This window comes from Bacillus rossius, chromosome 1, assembly GCF_032445375.1.
Source record: "Bacillus rossius redtenbacheri isolate Brsri chromosome 1, Brsri_v3, whole genome shotgun sequence".
Classification (NCBI taxonomy): Eukaryota; Metazoa; Arthropoda; class Insecta; order Phasmatodea; family Bacillidae; genus Bacillus; species Bacillus rossius.
Window position 1 is genome coordinate 281,224,329 of NC_086330.1, and position 15,800 is coordinate 281,240,128.

Below are 15,800 nucleotides of genomic sequence, written 5' to 3' on the forward strand. Positions count from 1 at the left end.
GCGTTGTTGAAAACGAAAACAAAGAGTACACACCCGCTCTAAGCATTGAGGCAGGTCAGGAAATTAGCTTTGCTCCCGAACCCGCACACATAGAGGAAAGTAACGCTTCCGAACCAGTTGTACATGCAGTTAAAGAAAACACGAACAATATTTCCATGGAGGATTTGATGCAAGCCTTGAACGTGGTTACCAGGCAAATTAATACTGCGTTAGAATCCCAGCGTATAGACGTAACCGAGCATATGACAAACGAAATGGCTAGACAAATTAATACTGTGCTAGAATCCCAGCGTACCGAAGCGGCAGAACAGTTGGAAAGACTAACTAACGAAATGGCTAGGCAGAGGTCCGAAGCAGCGGAACAGTCTAAAAATTTGTCGGAAGAGCTAGCGCGACAACACCTTGAATTGGTAGACAGATTTGAAGCTAAAATTGGTGACGTAACCAAACAACTAGCTACACAAATTCGCGACACGCAGGAAGAAGTGCATAACATTCGTGAAACGGTAATGAATAAATTTGAGGAAATTGATGCGCAAGTAACCGAGCTACAACAACACGTAATTAACACAGAAACTACGTGCATAGAGGTTGCGAAACGTACTGCAGAAGAGCAGGTCAGCAATTACGTTCAGATTAGCGAGAGACAATTCGCGAACGTAAATACCGCGCTACAACGACATGAAGCGAATAGTGCAGACGATATTCAAACCGTGAACAGAAAATTAATCCAGCTCGAGAACTGCGTGCAGCGTTTGTCATTGTCTGGAGCGGCAGTGCATACACCGGTAAACGTTGAAACAACGAGCGCGTCTACGGCGGAAGCGATGATGTCAACACAGCGAGACACGTCCGCGCGGTATCACCAGGCTACGCCTACTTCCAGTTCGCAACACGTGATTGCTAACACTGTGACCGGACAACCTGTAATAGTAGTAGATACATCATCTTTAAATCACCCTGCTAGGCATTGGTCAGATGAAATGCCTGTATTTTCCTCAAAATCAATGGAAAATCCACGTAAATTTGTAAAATTATTTGAAGAGTACGCAGAGAGATTTAATCTTTCGGACGCAGAAAAATTGAGGTGTTTGAACAACTGTTTGAAAAGTACCGTGTATTATTGGTGGGAAGTTCACCAAACATCTGTATCGACATTTGGACAGTTTAAAGCAGCTTTCCTACAACAACACTGGAGCTTAAAAATTCAGGGGAATTTACGCGCTCAGTTACACGGCGAAAAATACGATCCGAAGAAAAACAAAACGCTTGAGGCCCATTTAAGCGACATGTTCGAGCGTACACGTCATCTAGACGTTGTCATGAGCGACGATGAATTCGTGGCAATGATTCTAGGCCAACTCCCGATGCGTTACCAATTACATTTTACAGGTAGAAGCTTTGACGGAATAGCAGATTTCAGGGAACAGCTACTCGCATATGACAGGCTCGACCGTCAGAATAGAAATAGCCAGCGAGAGGAATCGGAAAAATCGCCAGTAAACAGACAACCACTGCTGTATCAGCCCTGGAATCAGCGACGTAATGAAAATTATGTGGACAACAAACAGCGTGAACAGCCGCACGTGAACAGTCTAATTTGGGGCAAGAATAAGCCGGCCCATAGACGAAACACTTGGTATTCAGGCCGTAACAACAAAGATGTTTACCATAGAGGTTTAAAGTCACGCGAGTTTGAACACCCAAAACACAACCGCTCGTGGCGTAACAGCGAGGAACGCGGAGAATACAGACGCGGAGGAATTATTAATGATTCAACGCCTAGGCGAGAAGGTAGGGGCGAACAGTCTAGAACCCCGCCTACCTCACCGACACTGCCACCCAGGTCGCCGCGCTATAAGGACGACAGACATTCGCCCAAATATTCGAATAAGAACTACGACAACTCGAAACATGTTTATGAAAATCGAGGAGAGGCCTAGTCATCCGGTAGTCCGCGGAACCGACAGCGACGCAAAACAAACTCCCCTAGCAAGTTATCGGTTAACCAACTGAGAAGTGAAGCTGCGGGTAATGAAGCTATTCAATTCTCACAAAACACATTCCAAAATCAACCATCTTCATCGCAGTACGCAGGGTCTTTTGCGAGACAAGAACCCGTAAACCTTATCACCTACTATGCAAATCCACAAGGCATAGAACCGATACTGGCTAAGTCTACATCCAGTACCGTGACTTTTAGCGCCGGTAATCGACAGGATTAACACTCCATGAGATTATTACTGCGGAACGATCAGAGGCGTTACCGATCACCATATTACCCGACCATGATAAAGACACGAGAGAGCAAGAATCGATAAGCGAAGATATGAGGGAACAAATAGAGAAGTTTGTTAGAGCTCGTCTACATCTAGCTGCAGAACATCGAAGTAAGCTACAGAAGCCGAAACGAATAACGAAGTTAAATATAGGAGACCTAGTGCTTAGACGAACTAATCCTGTTAGTGACATGTGGAAACAGGTGACGAAGAAGCTGTTTTTATTATACGAAGGACCATTTCAAGTTTGTGAACGAATAAATGAGAACTCTTACACTCTCAAGGAAACTGACAGTGACAAGATCATCGGAAGATTTAATTTAACACAGCTAAGGTTTTAAAAGCAACCTAAGCCTTAGATACGCTGATCTATAACGTATATGTAAGAGATGATGTTTGGTCAAGTCATCAGTGACATTCGACATGAAGTAGATTTATTGTTTGGCTTTAATTAATGTTTATCCCAACAGTAAGGGAGCACTATGTTGCATCGCTAAAACAAGCACGCATGCTTGAGGCTAATTTAGTGTCCACTGTGTCGGAGTACCAGTGAGGACATTTCTGTGCGTAGAGCACTTATCGACGATTCCTTTTGTCCACTGAGCATGTAGGCCAGTGCGGACATTTGTCGCTGATATGCGGTTTTCGTCGTCGATGTTTGTCACACCTATAGGTGGTGTGAATTTTTATTAACTAGTGCGTAAGATTTGAGCCATGCCACATAATTATTTGATCATTGGAATTATTGAAGAATTTGATATCTGCTGTATTTATACGTCATGGAAGATTTGAAGATCATGAAGATAGCTCGTTAAGATCCAGCAGCGTTCGTCGAGAGGCGTCATCCAAGAGAGAAGAGCCAGCTGTTAGTCAGGCGAAACACGTCACTGTCACATACACAATTATTGATACCTGAGAGTCTTTTGAGGTATAGTTCACATTACCGTCCGTCCTTCAACTTACCTACATATCTGAACACAGTTCTGTTCCTTATCGCACTTACACATACACTACTTCGTTTCATTTCTCCTAGCTTCGACAGTCATATTCTTTTCTATTTAGGAATTGTTCCTACTCTACACGCTAAGTTAAACAAAGCAGACAGTATTTCATTACTCTTGTTATGAATATATGAATCTGATGAGATTTCATTTAATTAAATTGATCATTTGACCAATGACGAACGTGTACCAAAACAGCTCCCATAATTATCGTAAATAACTACGTTTCTTTCTTAGATGTACGCTTAACCAAGAGTTTTAGCCGACAATTGTGGGCATTTAGGCTATTAAAATAACTACACGTTATGGTACGAACCGTAGTTACTATACAATTGTACGGAATAATGGTACAAACATATTAATTCTATAAATTTATTGGATTAAAAACTTAAAGAGAAACAGAACCAAAAAACGGGAGATTTTAATGACAAATCGGGAGGGCGGGAGAAAGGGTATTCAATCGGGAGTCTCCCGCCTAAAGCGGGAGGGTTGGCAGGTATGCACAGGCCTAGAAGTGAGTTACTCCAGGTTTTCCACACAGTCTGTCCATTAATTTGGCTGATAGAACTTTAAATAAAGAGGGGTTGTTTTTTTTCTATGAAATGTAAAATGCTCACTTTTTCCAGAAACAATCAGGAGCCTCGTTTATTCAGTGGTATGCAACTTACCTGTTTTTTTTCTTCTTCAATATTATGCCTATTTCTTTATAGAGAGAAAAAAGAGTTTTACAGTACATAATAAATAAATACCACATCATGAAAGAAAGACTGCATTAAGTTTATTCAAGTAAGAATATTACAGGCGGGCGTACAAGTATGAATGGTGTTGCAAGGAAAACGACTGGCTAGAGGGAGATTAGCGCGACGAGTTGCTCCGCGCAGCGAGCTACCTTGGCATTGGTGCGGCCGTCGAACGCCCAGCGCTCAAGCAGTGGCTGGCACGGCAGCACGGCATGTATGACAGCAGCATGCACTTCGCCCCCGGATGGGGCATTCCACAGCAGTGTGCCTACCGCCACGGCCGCACGGAACTGTGCTTCCGGCTCGGCGAGAGACTCCAGGACCTCGGCCAGCACCGCAGCCACCTTCTGGGGCGCCTCCCCGTTTCCCGCCCCCTCCAGGGCAACACTCAGGTTCAGTAGCACGGTGGCCAGCGCCACCTGCAAATGCATTACCATGGGTCCAATTATCTCACGTTTGAAAAATAACAATGCTGATAAAGAACTGATCAACTTCATGTCAGGTAACATTTATCAACTGCAATTATAAATTTCAACTATCATATCCATTAATAAATAAATGAGGGTTTTAAGTTTAGGATGTCATAAAATATGGACAAATTCTCCATAGTAACATAACATTGATTGCATGTGAGACTTAGCATAATATGTACAAGGTGTGTAAAATAGTAATGAGAATGATTTTTTTTCATTTTTTATTTAAATATAATTAAATTTAAATATGGTTTTCTTCAAAATAATTTACTTGGGAAGTCACATTGCGCTAAAGATGGTTCTTCCAATTCTCAAATACTGGGCTTGCCTTCAGCTGGTTGGTTACAGCTGTTGGAATGTTTTTGAGTGTCCCAAATTGACATCCCTTGAGTTAATATCTCAATCTCGGGAAGAGGAAAACATTATAAGGACTTAAGTCAGGCAAATAAGGAGGCTTAGGAGCCACAGAAATGTTTTTACTGACCACCTCGTTTACTGAAATCTGGGCCTAAGTAGGCCTGTTTAAGTTTTGCAAAAATTTCCGTTGTACTGTGCCCATGTCTGAAGCAAAACTTGAGGGCATACTGTCGTTCAAAATTTATCACTCATTTATAAATCGCACTAGAAAAAACCCACCAAAAAAAAACAATCGATACAACCATCTAAATGACTCTAGTGAGTTCAAATTTTTACTGAAGTCATATCATGTGTTCACCTGCCACCTCTCCAAGTCCTGTCCCCCCAGTGTTGCCAGATTGAAAATATAACGGTTCGTTACATACAAAAATAAAATGATGTTCAACGCCGATTGCAAATTTTGTTGTTTTATTTTCAAACTAGAATGCATAGACGAATCCAATCATTTTCACAGTTTTTCTCACTCGTTCAACACGTACATCTGCCTGTCGAAAAATGCTCACAGTTTGCGCGATGTGAATTAACGAAAAATAACGTCCTTCAGTAATCTTTTACTGCAAGTACACGAAAGTAGTGTGGCCTTAAACATGACCGCACCCAGCGAAAACGAATTTCACCCCGAGCCAAATGCCGACGAAGGTGGCCGCAATTTCTAATTTGGTACTGTCCGAATGAAAATAAAAAAAAATTAGGTTAACTTAATATTCGGCCTGGCTCTAACCACCAACGTTAAATTATCTCTTCAATAACTTCTACATAATTTGCGAGAAGCCACCGAACGCGACTGGTGAAGTCTTGCCACCGTCTCCTCCACGCAGGAAGGATAAGTCACATGACCTCACCGACCAATCACACGCACGCTTCATTCACTCTACAAATCACAAGCCAATCACAGAGCAAATTACAATATATGAAAAAACCATGTACACACACAACTCGGGGCTTCCCTTGATCTGTCTCTTTTCAATTTCACATCAAAATCGGGGACTCCCATTTTCGTTCTCTCTCCCACACCGTGAGACAGCAGTTATCACTCAGTTCCCACGCAGTGGGGGAATTCCCGTCTTTATCTCGGTTGGCAGGGAAGCACTGTTTCTTTCTCACTCACACTTACAGGCCTCTCATGTCTCTCTTTCTAACCATCACACCAGATACAGTCCCGTGATCTATAATTATGTTGCAACACGTTAATTAAAATTAAGAACAGCAATCATAATACCAATTACTTGACAAAATTCAACTTATCGAGAAAAACCTGAAAAAGTAGGCCTAAACAGGCAAAAATCTAGTACAACGGCTTATTTATGAATAATTACAAATAAAATATTAATGATTAAAAACGTCTCTTAAAATACAAGGTACATTCTTAAAACATTCAGCAAGTGAAAAATATAAACTCTTAACATACATAAAAATGGTAAAATATCCTTGAAAAGACCTTTTTATAGAAATATTTACATTCATGAAAATAGTATTATTTAGCTAGGAGGGCAGGGGTCTTGCAACGTTACAAAAGCTACATTGCCAGCCTTTGTTATTTTGTTAGGTAAAGTTATTTATAAAAACAAAACCCATTCATGGAATGTACGTTTATTTAAAAAGTGGAGTATACAAGAGCACGCCAATCAATTTAAATTAATGTCATGCAACAAAAACCTTTCTTCAACTTTAAATAGAAGAACAAAATCTGAGACCCGAATGCGAGCCTGAACAAACGCACAACTATCATCGTAGTACACTTACCACGAAAGAGTGCGGGCCATCAAATATAGTAAACTCGACAGAGAGAGTGTGCGTTGCATGCAATCAGCGAGATATCAATATTGATATTCGACTACGTGTGCACGCTCTATATGGGAAGCAACATAACCAAACATGAATGATGCCAACTAGCGCTGGCTACATTTTTATAAGCGACGACGCAAACAAACAGATAAAGGTTATAACGTTTAAAAACGTCTTTAAAAAAAATTTACACATCAGACAACATCGTATTTCCGTTAATTAAATAAGTAAGTGGTAACGTCCGAATAAATAATAGATTTCTACTTTAAAATACATTGTTTTATAATCCAATTTTTGACGCCCTAATACCGTATTTACTTGCGTAAAGGCCCCCCTTTCTTTTCCAAATTTTTGACTCCAAAAAAGGGGAGAGGGCCTATACGCGAATTTGGAGGGAAAAATAGATTTTTCTTTTTTCAGGTATGAAAAACTATCATTTAACAAAGGCAAAATGAAATACCGCCACAACTTATTTAAACGCCAATTAAATTTTGATTAAATGAAACAGCTGGCGGAACGACTGGCAAGTCGTGCGTCTTTATTCTAATGAGGGAGGGTGGGGGAGGCAGCGAGTCCGCAGGGGGGAGAGGCAGCGCTGCAGCATGGGGGGGAGAGAGGCAGAGGCGTGCCTTAACCTCCCTTCTGCCAGCTAGCCAGCCAACCAGACAACACTGGCGGCCAGCAGCACTTGCTGACTACGTAGGTACCTGCTCCACCCACTTCCCTTCCTCCTTCACTTCCCCTCTTCTTCACCGACAACACTGCACATCAACACAAGCGCGCAAGTCCAGCTTTCTTTATCTTTAAGTCGTTTGAGATACGACTAACTGCGTACGTCTGCCACGCCTCACGACAGTCCTACTGAGAGCGGACAAACTATAATACCAGTCTCTGTATCACTGCCGCTTACAAAATCACCTCCCGCCGCTCACAATACATGGCTTGCTGTTTGATGCACGCCAAGCTGCCCTGCCCTCAAATAAACCCAGTGTTCGGTAAAATAATACATGTGTTGTGCTTATCGTGGGATTCGGCGGATGGATACTACTCCTGCAAGTAGTCATCTGGCAACACTGTCCGTTGGTAGAGCAGTGGACTTCAAGATGACGCCGCGGTAAGCTGCTTGGTAATTTTGTCGGTGATCTGGCACAGTTTTTTTTAAGTATATACACAACATTTTTGGTCCTCCGGGCCGGATCATCACACGATTAAGTTCCTGAACTCGAGTTGGTGTGTTCTTTGGTCTCCGTGTGCAATGTTAATTATGTTTCAAATAGTGTTTGCGGGTGATTCTGAGTCATCGTCTGAAGCTGCGTCATCGCCTTGGAATCCACTCAAAGCTACATCTCGCTAGAACACAAAACATTTCTCAAATATCTTCTTCAAAACAAAAAAATATGGTTTGGAGATGACACTTTTTAGGTTTGGGTCTAAATTGGTTGAGTGCATATTTCACGCATAGTATCGGACACGTGGGTGAGTACTTTGGTTTTTTTTTTTTTGTTGTAGTCTTCATCAAAATTTTTTTGTGAAAAGCAGATTAACGGTGCCATATTTTTTGTATCCAAGACGTGCGGATGTAACCTAACCTTGTTTGTCATTTTGTGCTGGTGTCGATCTCTGTCATTGTTTCGTTACGGCCGTTAGGCATACGGATACGGTATTATGTTTGGCATCCTCATATTTCTCTCTTTGAAATGGGTTTGATGCTTGCCCGCCCTCTCTATATTAAATATCACGTTACTTTACTTTATAATTAAACCCAAAATGTGTTTTAATAAGCTCAGAAGCAATTCAGGGAAAAAGGTATTTCGGCAATAGGCCTACTCACGTAATATGCGGCGAGGAATCTGTGCGACATCGTAGGTTATAAACAAAGCGACGAATAATAGAATAATTCATTAAAGCAACCAACCATCTTCGCCCTTTATTTCTCACGTTGTTATAACCACACATATTAATGTACTTCAGAATATAATTGTAAATATGGACGAGTTATGTACACAAATGTATATTTTTCTCTTGCCACAGCTAAACATGTACATTGGGACGCCATCTTGTGAACGGCGATCTACCAACTATATTTATATTTTATGAAAGTATATAATTAAGTTGTAAAAGCAAGTTTAAATACTGTTTAATACATAGGATTGAATATATATATATATGTACATATAAATATTTATGCCACGTTTATCTTTTCTTTTTAATTATTAATATCTAGTTTATACTTCCACCACCAGGGCAGGGAAATTTCGGCGAGATTTATGCGCGCCCATCTCATCCCTTCCAAAGAGGAGTTATTTTGCCCCTCCCTTCCTTTTCTTCGTTCCCGCGCATTTCTCCCTATATAAAGGCGAGGTCATCTACCTGAAAGCCAGTTGATCGGCCCGATGGCCAGTGAGGCTGGAATCCGCCCACTGACCATAGGACGATCATAGGGGGAGCTGCAGGACAACTGGCTATCTGTTTTCTGCAGCTCGCACCCCTCCTTCGCGAGTCAGGGCATCCGAGGACCTATCTCGGCCTAGGGAATTTATCCCCCCCCCCCCCTTTTCTGGACGATAGGGTGTACTGTGTATAATTCATTGTATGTTGTGGAAGCCGACGCAGGCGACCAATTGAACTGTTTGGACATTCAGGTCAATTAAAGTTTTCTTGTTAAAATACCGACATTTTCAATGAATAGTCTAGCCCCATCCCTCACCCCTCTAGCTATTCACCAACACCAGTGGACCGCACTTCCGAACATCCGTGCATTCACCGTCAAGAGGATGTGAATCCTGCCGCAAGACCATCTCGACCTTCTCTACAGGATACCTGGCTCTCACCCAAGAGGGCTCGGTGCGAGAGAAGAGAGAGAATCAAATTTTCTGGCGCACCAACGCGGGGCCCGTTGATTGTTCTACAATACCCGTAAAGACCCATTGGAAGCTCTACCAGACGGACTAGCCAGCAACCACTGGAATGGACCCCTGCCACCACTTGCAGCTCATAGAAGACTTAACCAACAACAGCAGGCACACCATGGCGCACACCATGGCCCACACCAGGAACAGCAGCAAGCAGGCAAGTGCTCCTGACCTTCCTACCACCAGGGATTCTCGAGAAGCAGACCCAGCCAGCGGAGGGGAACAGCCTCCCCTCCTGGCGCCCAACAACTCACCTACCTGTACATACCCATAGACGGCGGACGCAGCCCATTGACTCTGCGCTGTAGAAGACTGCCCTGGCACCGGAATCCACCAGATCAGCTGTGCTCACTGTGGACTCCTGTTCCATCACTCTTGTCTGGGATGGCCAAATGAGCCCCGATATCATGCCGGACTAGAGCCAGCAGAGACAATCCTGCTGCAGCCTGGACCAATGCCCTGGGCAAGGCCGCTACCGAATTCAGTGTGATTACTGCCAACGGCTGTTCCACAACTTATGTCTGGGGTGGCCAGACACCATCCACAGCCTAGAAGGTATGATCTATCGCTGCCCTCCATGCCGAATGGTCCACGCAGCCTCTCGCCAGGGTCACAGACCCCCGGAACCATCACGGGCACAATGGGGTGGACCTGAACATCTCGCACTCCCGGAGTTTCACGGGAAACCGCATAAAGATCCACAAATATTCCTGGCCGAATGTGAGAACGAATTTCAAGCAAATCACTTACCACCAGGACACTGGACACAGAAAGCTCGGCGACAACTCCATGGACCAGCCATCCAATGGTGGGATAAGTACGGAGAATTCATCACTACCTGGCAGCAATTCAGGACACGACTTCAGAAGCAGTTCTCCGGACCTGATGTGGTAACCCAGCTTACCCAGGACCTTTACAGTATCCGCCAGACCCCCGACATAGATGTCAAACATTCATCAGAAGGAAGGCTCAAATATACAAAAGAGTGTTTCCACATGGGACAGAAGAAGCCTGTATCAGCACTATCCTAGGACTTATGGATGCCCCAATTCGATCATTCCTTTGGATACCCAAGGCACAGAACCTAGAGGAGCTCATCGAGAGAGCTAAGGAGATCGAAAACGATCACAAGGCGACCCATCGCAACCATGGCAATCGGGGACCCTGTTATACAGAAGGCAAACCCAGGGAATCTAAGCCAGCAATTCCACCCAATAAAACGGAACTACCCCAATACTGGTACTGCCCCAAACGCCACCTACATCGAGACTGCCCTATTTATCACCAGAGAATCAATGCCAAGACAGCGCAACAATGGCAGCGACCAGAAACCACTGAGTTTGCTAAACTACAAGGAAACAGGAATGCCGGCACAAAATCCCAGGCCCTCAGTTTAAAGGAAGAACAGGTAGAAAACCTAGCCTACTATCCACCACGAATATTAGTTCAAGTAGGAACCCACGAAGCTATGGCCACATTAGATACAGCCGCGACAGCAAATTTCATCAACCCGACCTTACTACCACCTGATATTCAGCAGATCTACTCACCACCACAAGTACGGGTAGGCCTAGCACGAAAAGGCACATATCTACCAATCCAAGGAGTAGTCCAGATACCACTAACCACAGCAGCTGGGACCAGTGAAGTGAAATTCTTCCTAGCCAGAGACCTTGAAGAACCCATCATCCTAGGACAACCCTGGCTACTGGAACAACATTGCATCCTGGACTATCTTGAAAGGAGAATCTACCTTGGGAACACAAGAGATATGCCATTAACTGGGAAACACCGCAAGACCCAGCACCCCTCCAACCCCTGACAGAGGGCGAAGTAACACACCAGTTAAAACCAGACCAAGTACCTCAACTCTTGAGTCTCATCAACACTCACATTAAGGTATTCAAAGTCAGAGAGCGGCTCCAGCAAACCACCTCAACAGAACATCAGATTCACCTCAACAACACCAGTTTACGATCGGCCAAGCCTACCATCTGTACAGAAACAGCAAATCATACGAGAGCAAGTCGAGGAGATGAAGAGGCAAGGAATAATAGAACCCACCAACTCTGCCTACAACTCTCAAATTGTGCTGGTTCCTAAGAAAGGTGGGGAACTGCGATTTTGTGTAGACTACTCTCGCCTCAATAAAATCACCCAGATGGTCACACCTCCAACCATTCACATCCAGCATACCCTCAAAGATCTAGGACAAGCAAAAATCTTCTCTACCCTCAACATGCAAAGCAGTTACTGGCAGATTCCAGTTCATGAAGACGCCAGGCACCTCACCGCCTTCACCACGCCTGACGGAGAACAGTTGCAATTTCGTGTCATGCCCTTTGGGTTGAAAAATGCACCGGCAACCTACCAAAGAATGATGAACACCACTATCCTTGCCGGATACACAGGTAAATTCTGCATTGCCTCCCTCGATGATATTATCATATACTCTCGCGATTGGGAAGAACACCAAAGGCACCTACATCTGGTACTGGAACGCCTGGCAATCCATAGACTTACCGCCCGCCTACAGAAATGTCACTTTGGGCAAGAAACTATCGAGTACCTGGGACACCTTATCACACCTCAGGGAAATCAGGCAATTCAAGAAGCACCCGTACCTGGGAACCGGAAGCAGCTTCGACACTTTCTAGGGCTATGCAACTGGTTGAGGGAATACATCCCCAATGTAGCTCCCAACATGGGAACTCTGACCACCCTGCTCTCCAAAAACCAGCGCTGGAAGTGGACGCCCCAACACCAGGAGGCATTCCAGCAGCTTAAAGAAAAGTTCCAGCAACCAACCCACCTACACCAGCCAACACCGGAAATACCTCTAATACTTCAAACAGATGCCAGCCAGAGGGGACTTGGAGCAGCCCTATACCAAGAAGGACCCCAGAAACAAAAAAAAATCATCAGTTACTCCAGTACCTTGATGACCAAAATGAACAGAAATATAACATCTATGAACAAGAATGCTTGGGAATTGTTTGGGCTGTACGCAAATACTGGTACTACTTGGAAGACCGCCCTTTTGTACTGAGGACAGACAACCAAGCCCTTACCTGGTTAAACTCTGCCAAGGACAAGAAAACCAAACTATCCCGATGGGCGCTACTACTGCAAGAGTTCCAATTCACTATAGAGCATTGTCCGGGACGAGAAAATGATCTACCCGATGCACTGTCCCGACAACCCGCTCATAAATATGAGACAGTCCCACTGCACAATTGGGAGGAGACTTTGCCTCCATCACTTTTACCACTGCGCCGACTGCCTCACCACCATCTCCAAATTATCAAGCATGAAAATAGTTTGGAGAGACTAATGGCTGAGCAACCGAAGGACCCCGAGGTTCACCAATTAATAGAAACTTGTCCATCCACCTGTAAAGAGGACCAAGGGATAATATGGTACCACCCCAACCAAAACACTGAATGGAAGATATGGGTACCACAATCCCTACGAGTATCCATCTGCCAACACTTCCATGATCACCCATTGGCAGGACACCCTGGCACCCAAGAAACGATTTGAGAAATCCAGAGAAGATACTCCTGGAGAGGAATGACCCGGGACATACGAGAATATGTCCGCCAATGCCACGTGTGCAGCAACCAAAGCAAGTGCTACACAACACCCTACAGGAACACCGAGGCGCCCAACAACACCATGGAACCAATTAGCACTAGACCTGATGGGACCTTACCCAAGAAGCACGACAGGTAAGTGCTTCCTACTCGTCGTCACAGACCTTTTCTCACGATGGATCGAAGCCTTTCCCCTCGCTAAAGCTGATTCATTTTCTATCTTAAAGAAACTCCAAGATGAAGTGTTCCCTTGATGGGGATACCCCAAAAGCATACTTACAGACAATGGGGTGCAATTCACTAGCAAACTATGGGCCTACACTTGCGCCAAATGGGAAATAGAAACCTGGGCCACTCCAGTTTACCATCCCCAGGCAAACCCTACAGAGCGCCGTAATCAGGAACTGAAGAAAGGGCTCAGGTTGCGTACCGCGGGCAATCATCGCCACTGGGATCGCTACCTGGGAGAAATCCTCTTCACACTGCGGTGCAGACACAATGAAGCAATCGGAACCAGCCCCAGCGAATTAAACTTGGGACGACAGATCCAGAGACCCGGAGATTGGAAATGGAGTTCCAACCCCACATACCGCCCTTCAGCCGAAGAGATCCATCTACGAGCTGCCACCAGAGTAGATGCCGCACGAAAGGCTCAACTAGGGTACATAGCCCGCAAGTATCCTACACCGAAGAATACGCCCAACCACCAGCTTGCCGAAGGACAAATGAAACTAGCCAAGACCCATCCACTCAGCAATAAGCCTAACCACTTCTGCGCCGGATTCGCACCAAAGTGGGAAGGACCCTACCAAGTCCTCCAGCGACAAGGGAATGTTTACTGGAGAGAGGACCCACATGGGAAAATACGGAAAATATCTCGTGACCAGCTAAAGCCAGCACCCTCAACTACTATACCGAGGGAGGCTCCTAGTCCTCCTTCCACACAAGTAAGAAGAAGAGGCATACTCACCCCAGCAATGGAAAATCAGGAAGATGAAGGTTGTCCGAGCTCAGTAGCTGACAATAGAAACCGGCAAGTCACCACGGGAAAAGCAAGTAATAAACCCATCATCTTGCCCTCTGTAACCAAGGAAACTTATACTCCCATGACTTTCCAGCCAGAAGGTGCAATGCTTACCACGAACCCATGGAAAGCCCAGGAGAACCCGACCAGAATCCCGCTCCCAACCACTCCACGGGAGGTTCAACCAACCCAGTTCCAGGATAACCAGGGCTGGACCAACCACTCCAAGGGCAAGGATCCAGAACATATCCCAGGGAAAGGACAACCAACCGCTCCAGAGCAACCATGTGCCTCAAGGCAGCCCCTAAACTCCGAGCAATTCAACACAGGACAGCACCCAAAACAAACTGAGCTCATACAGCAGAGGCCAGTCAAACCTCAACTAGGCCTCTACCAGCCTCCACAGCGTCGCCAGATGCCGTGGCGGAGCTGCAAAGGAGACCCCAAGGACCTACCAGGACGGAACAGAGAGAGACGGTTTGGCGGCCACCAAACCGACGGTCTTACCAATGGCCAAATCCTACAACCACCGGCAGCTGTCCCAATAGGCGTTCCCTGGAGACCACCAGCAGCTGACCCCAATCAGGACTTCCGGAAAGCTGAAGAAGATATATACGAAGTGATAACCCAGAGACTCGTACACTACAGAGACTGACAGTTATCTATGTGTAAAGTTCCTCCAAGACGTCCTAGCTTCTTCTCCCGTAAAGTAACGCTCGCCACTAGGGGGGGAAATTGACGCTTGCCCGCCCTCTCTATATTAAATATCACGTTACTTTACTTTATAATTAAACCCAAAATGTGTTTTAATAAGCTCAGAAGCAATTCAGGGAAAAAGGTATTTAGGCAATAGGCCTACTCACGTAATATGCGGCGAGGAATCTGTGCGACGTCGTAGGTTATAAACAAGGCGACGAATAATAGAATAATTCATTAAAGCAACCAACCATCTTCGCCCTTTATTTCTCACGTTGTTATAACCACACATATTAATGTACTTCAGAATATAATTGTAAATATGGACGAGTTATGTACACAAATGTATATTTTTCTCTTGCCACAGCTAAACATGTACATTGGGACGCCATCTTGTGAACGGCGATCTACCAACTATTATTATATTTTATGAAAGTATATAATTAAGTTGTAAAAGCAAGTTTAAATACTTTTTAATACATAGGATTGAATATATATATATATATGTACATATAATTATTTATGCCACGTTTATCTTTTCTTTTTAATTATTAATATCTAGTTTATACTTCCACCACCAGGGCAGGGAAATTTCGGCGAGATTTATGCGCGCCCATCTCATCCCTTCCAAAGAGGAGTTATTTTGCCCCTCCCTTCCTTTTCTTCGTTCCCGCGCATTTCTCCCTATATAAAGGCGAGGTCATCTACCTGAAAGCCAGTTGATCGGCCCGATGGCCAGTGAGGCTGGAATCCGCCCACTGACCATAGGACGATAATAGCTGCAGAACAACTGGCTATCCGTTTTCTGCAGCTCGCACCCCTCCTTCGCGAGTCAGGGCATCCGAGGACCTATCTCGGCCTAGGGAATTTATCCCCC

At 44.7% G+C, this 15,800-nt stretch overlaps 1 protein-coding gene across 1 annotated transcript in view; it reads right to left on the reverse strand.

Annotated features, from left to right (window-relative positions):
• Window positions 1-4,036: 4,036 nt before the first annotated feature.
• Window positions 4,037-15,800, reverse strand: part of LOC134527649 (phospholipase A-2-activating protein) — a 121,368-nt gene continuing 109,604 nt past the window's right edge. Inside the window, exon 13 of the mRNA XM_063360514.1 lies at window positions 4,037-4,439. Within this exon, the coding sequence (XP_063216584.1) occupies window positions 4,125-4,439 (315 nt within the window). The 3' untranslated portion in view covers window positions 4,037-4,124. The remainder of the gene's footprint in view (window positions 4,440-15,800) is intronic.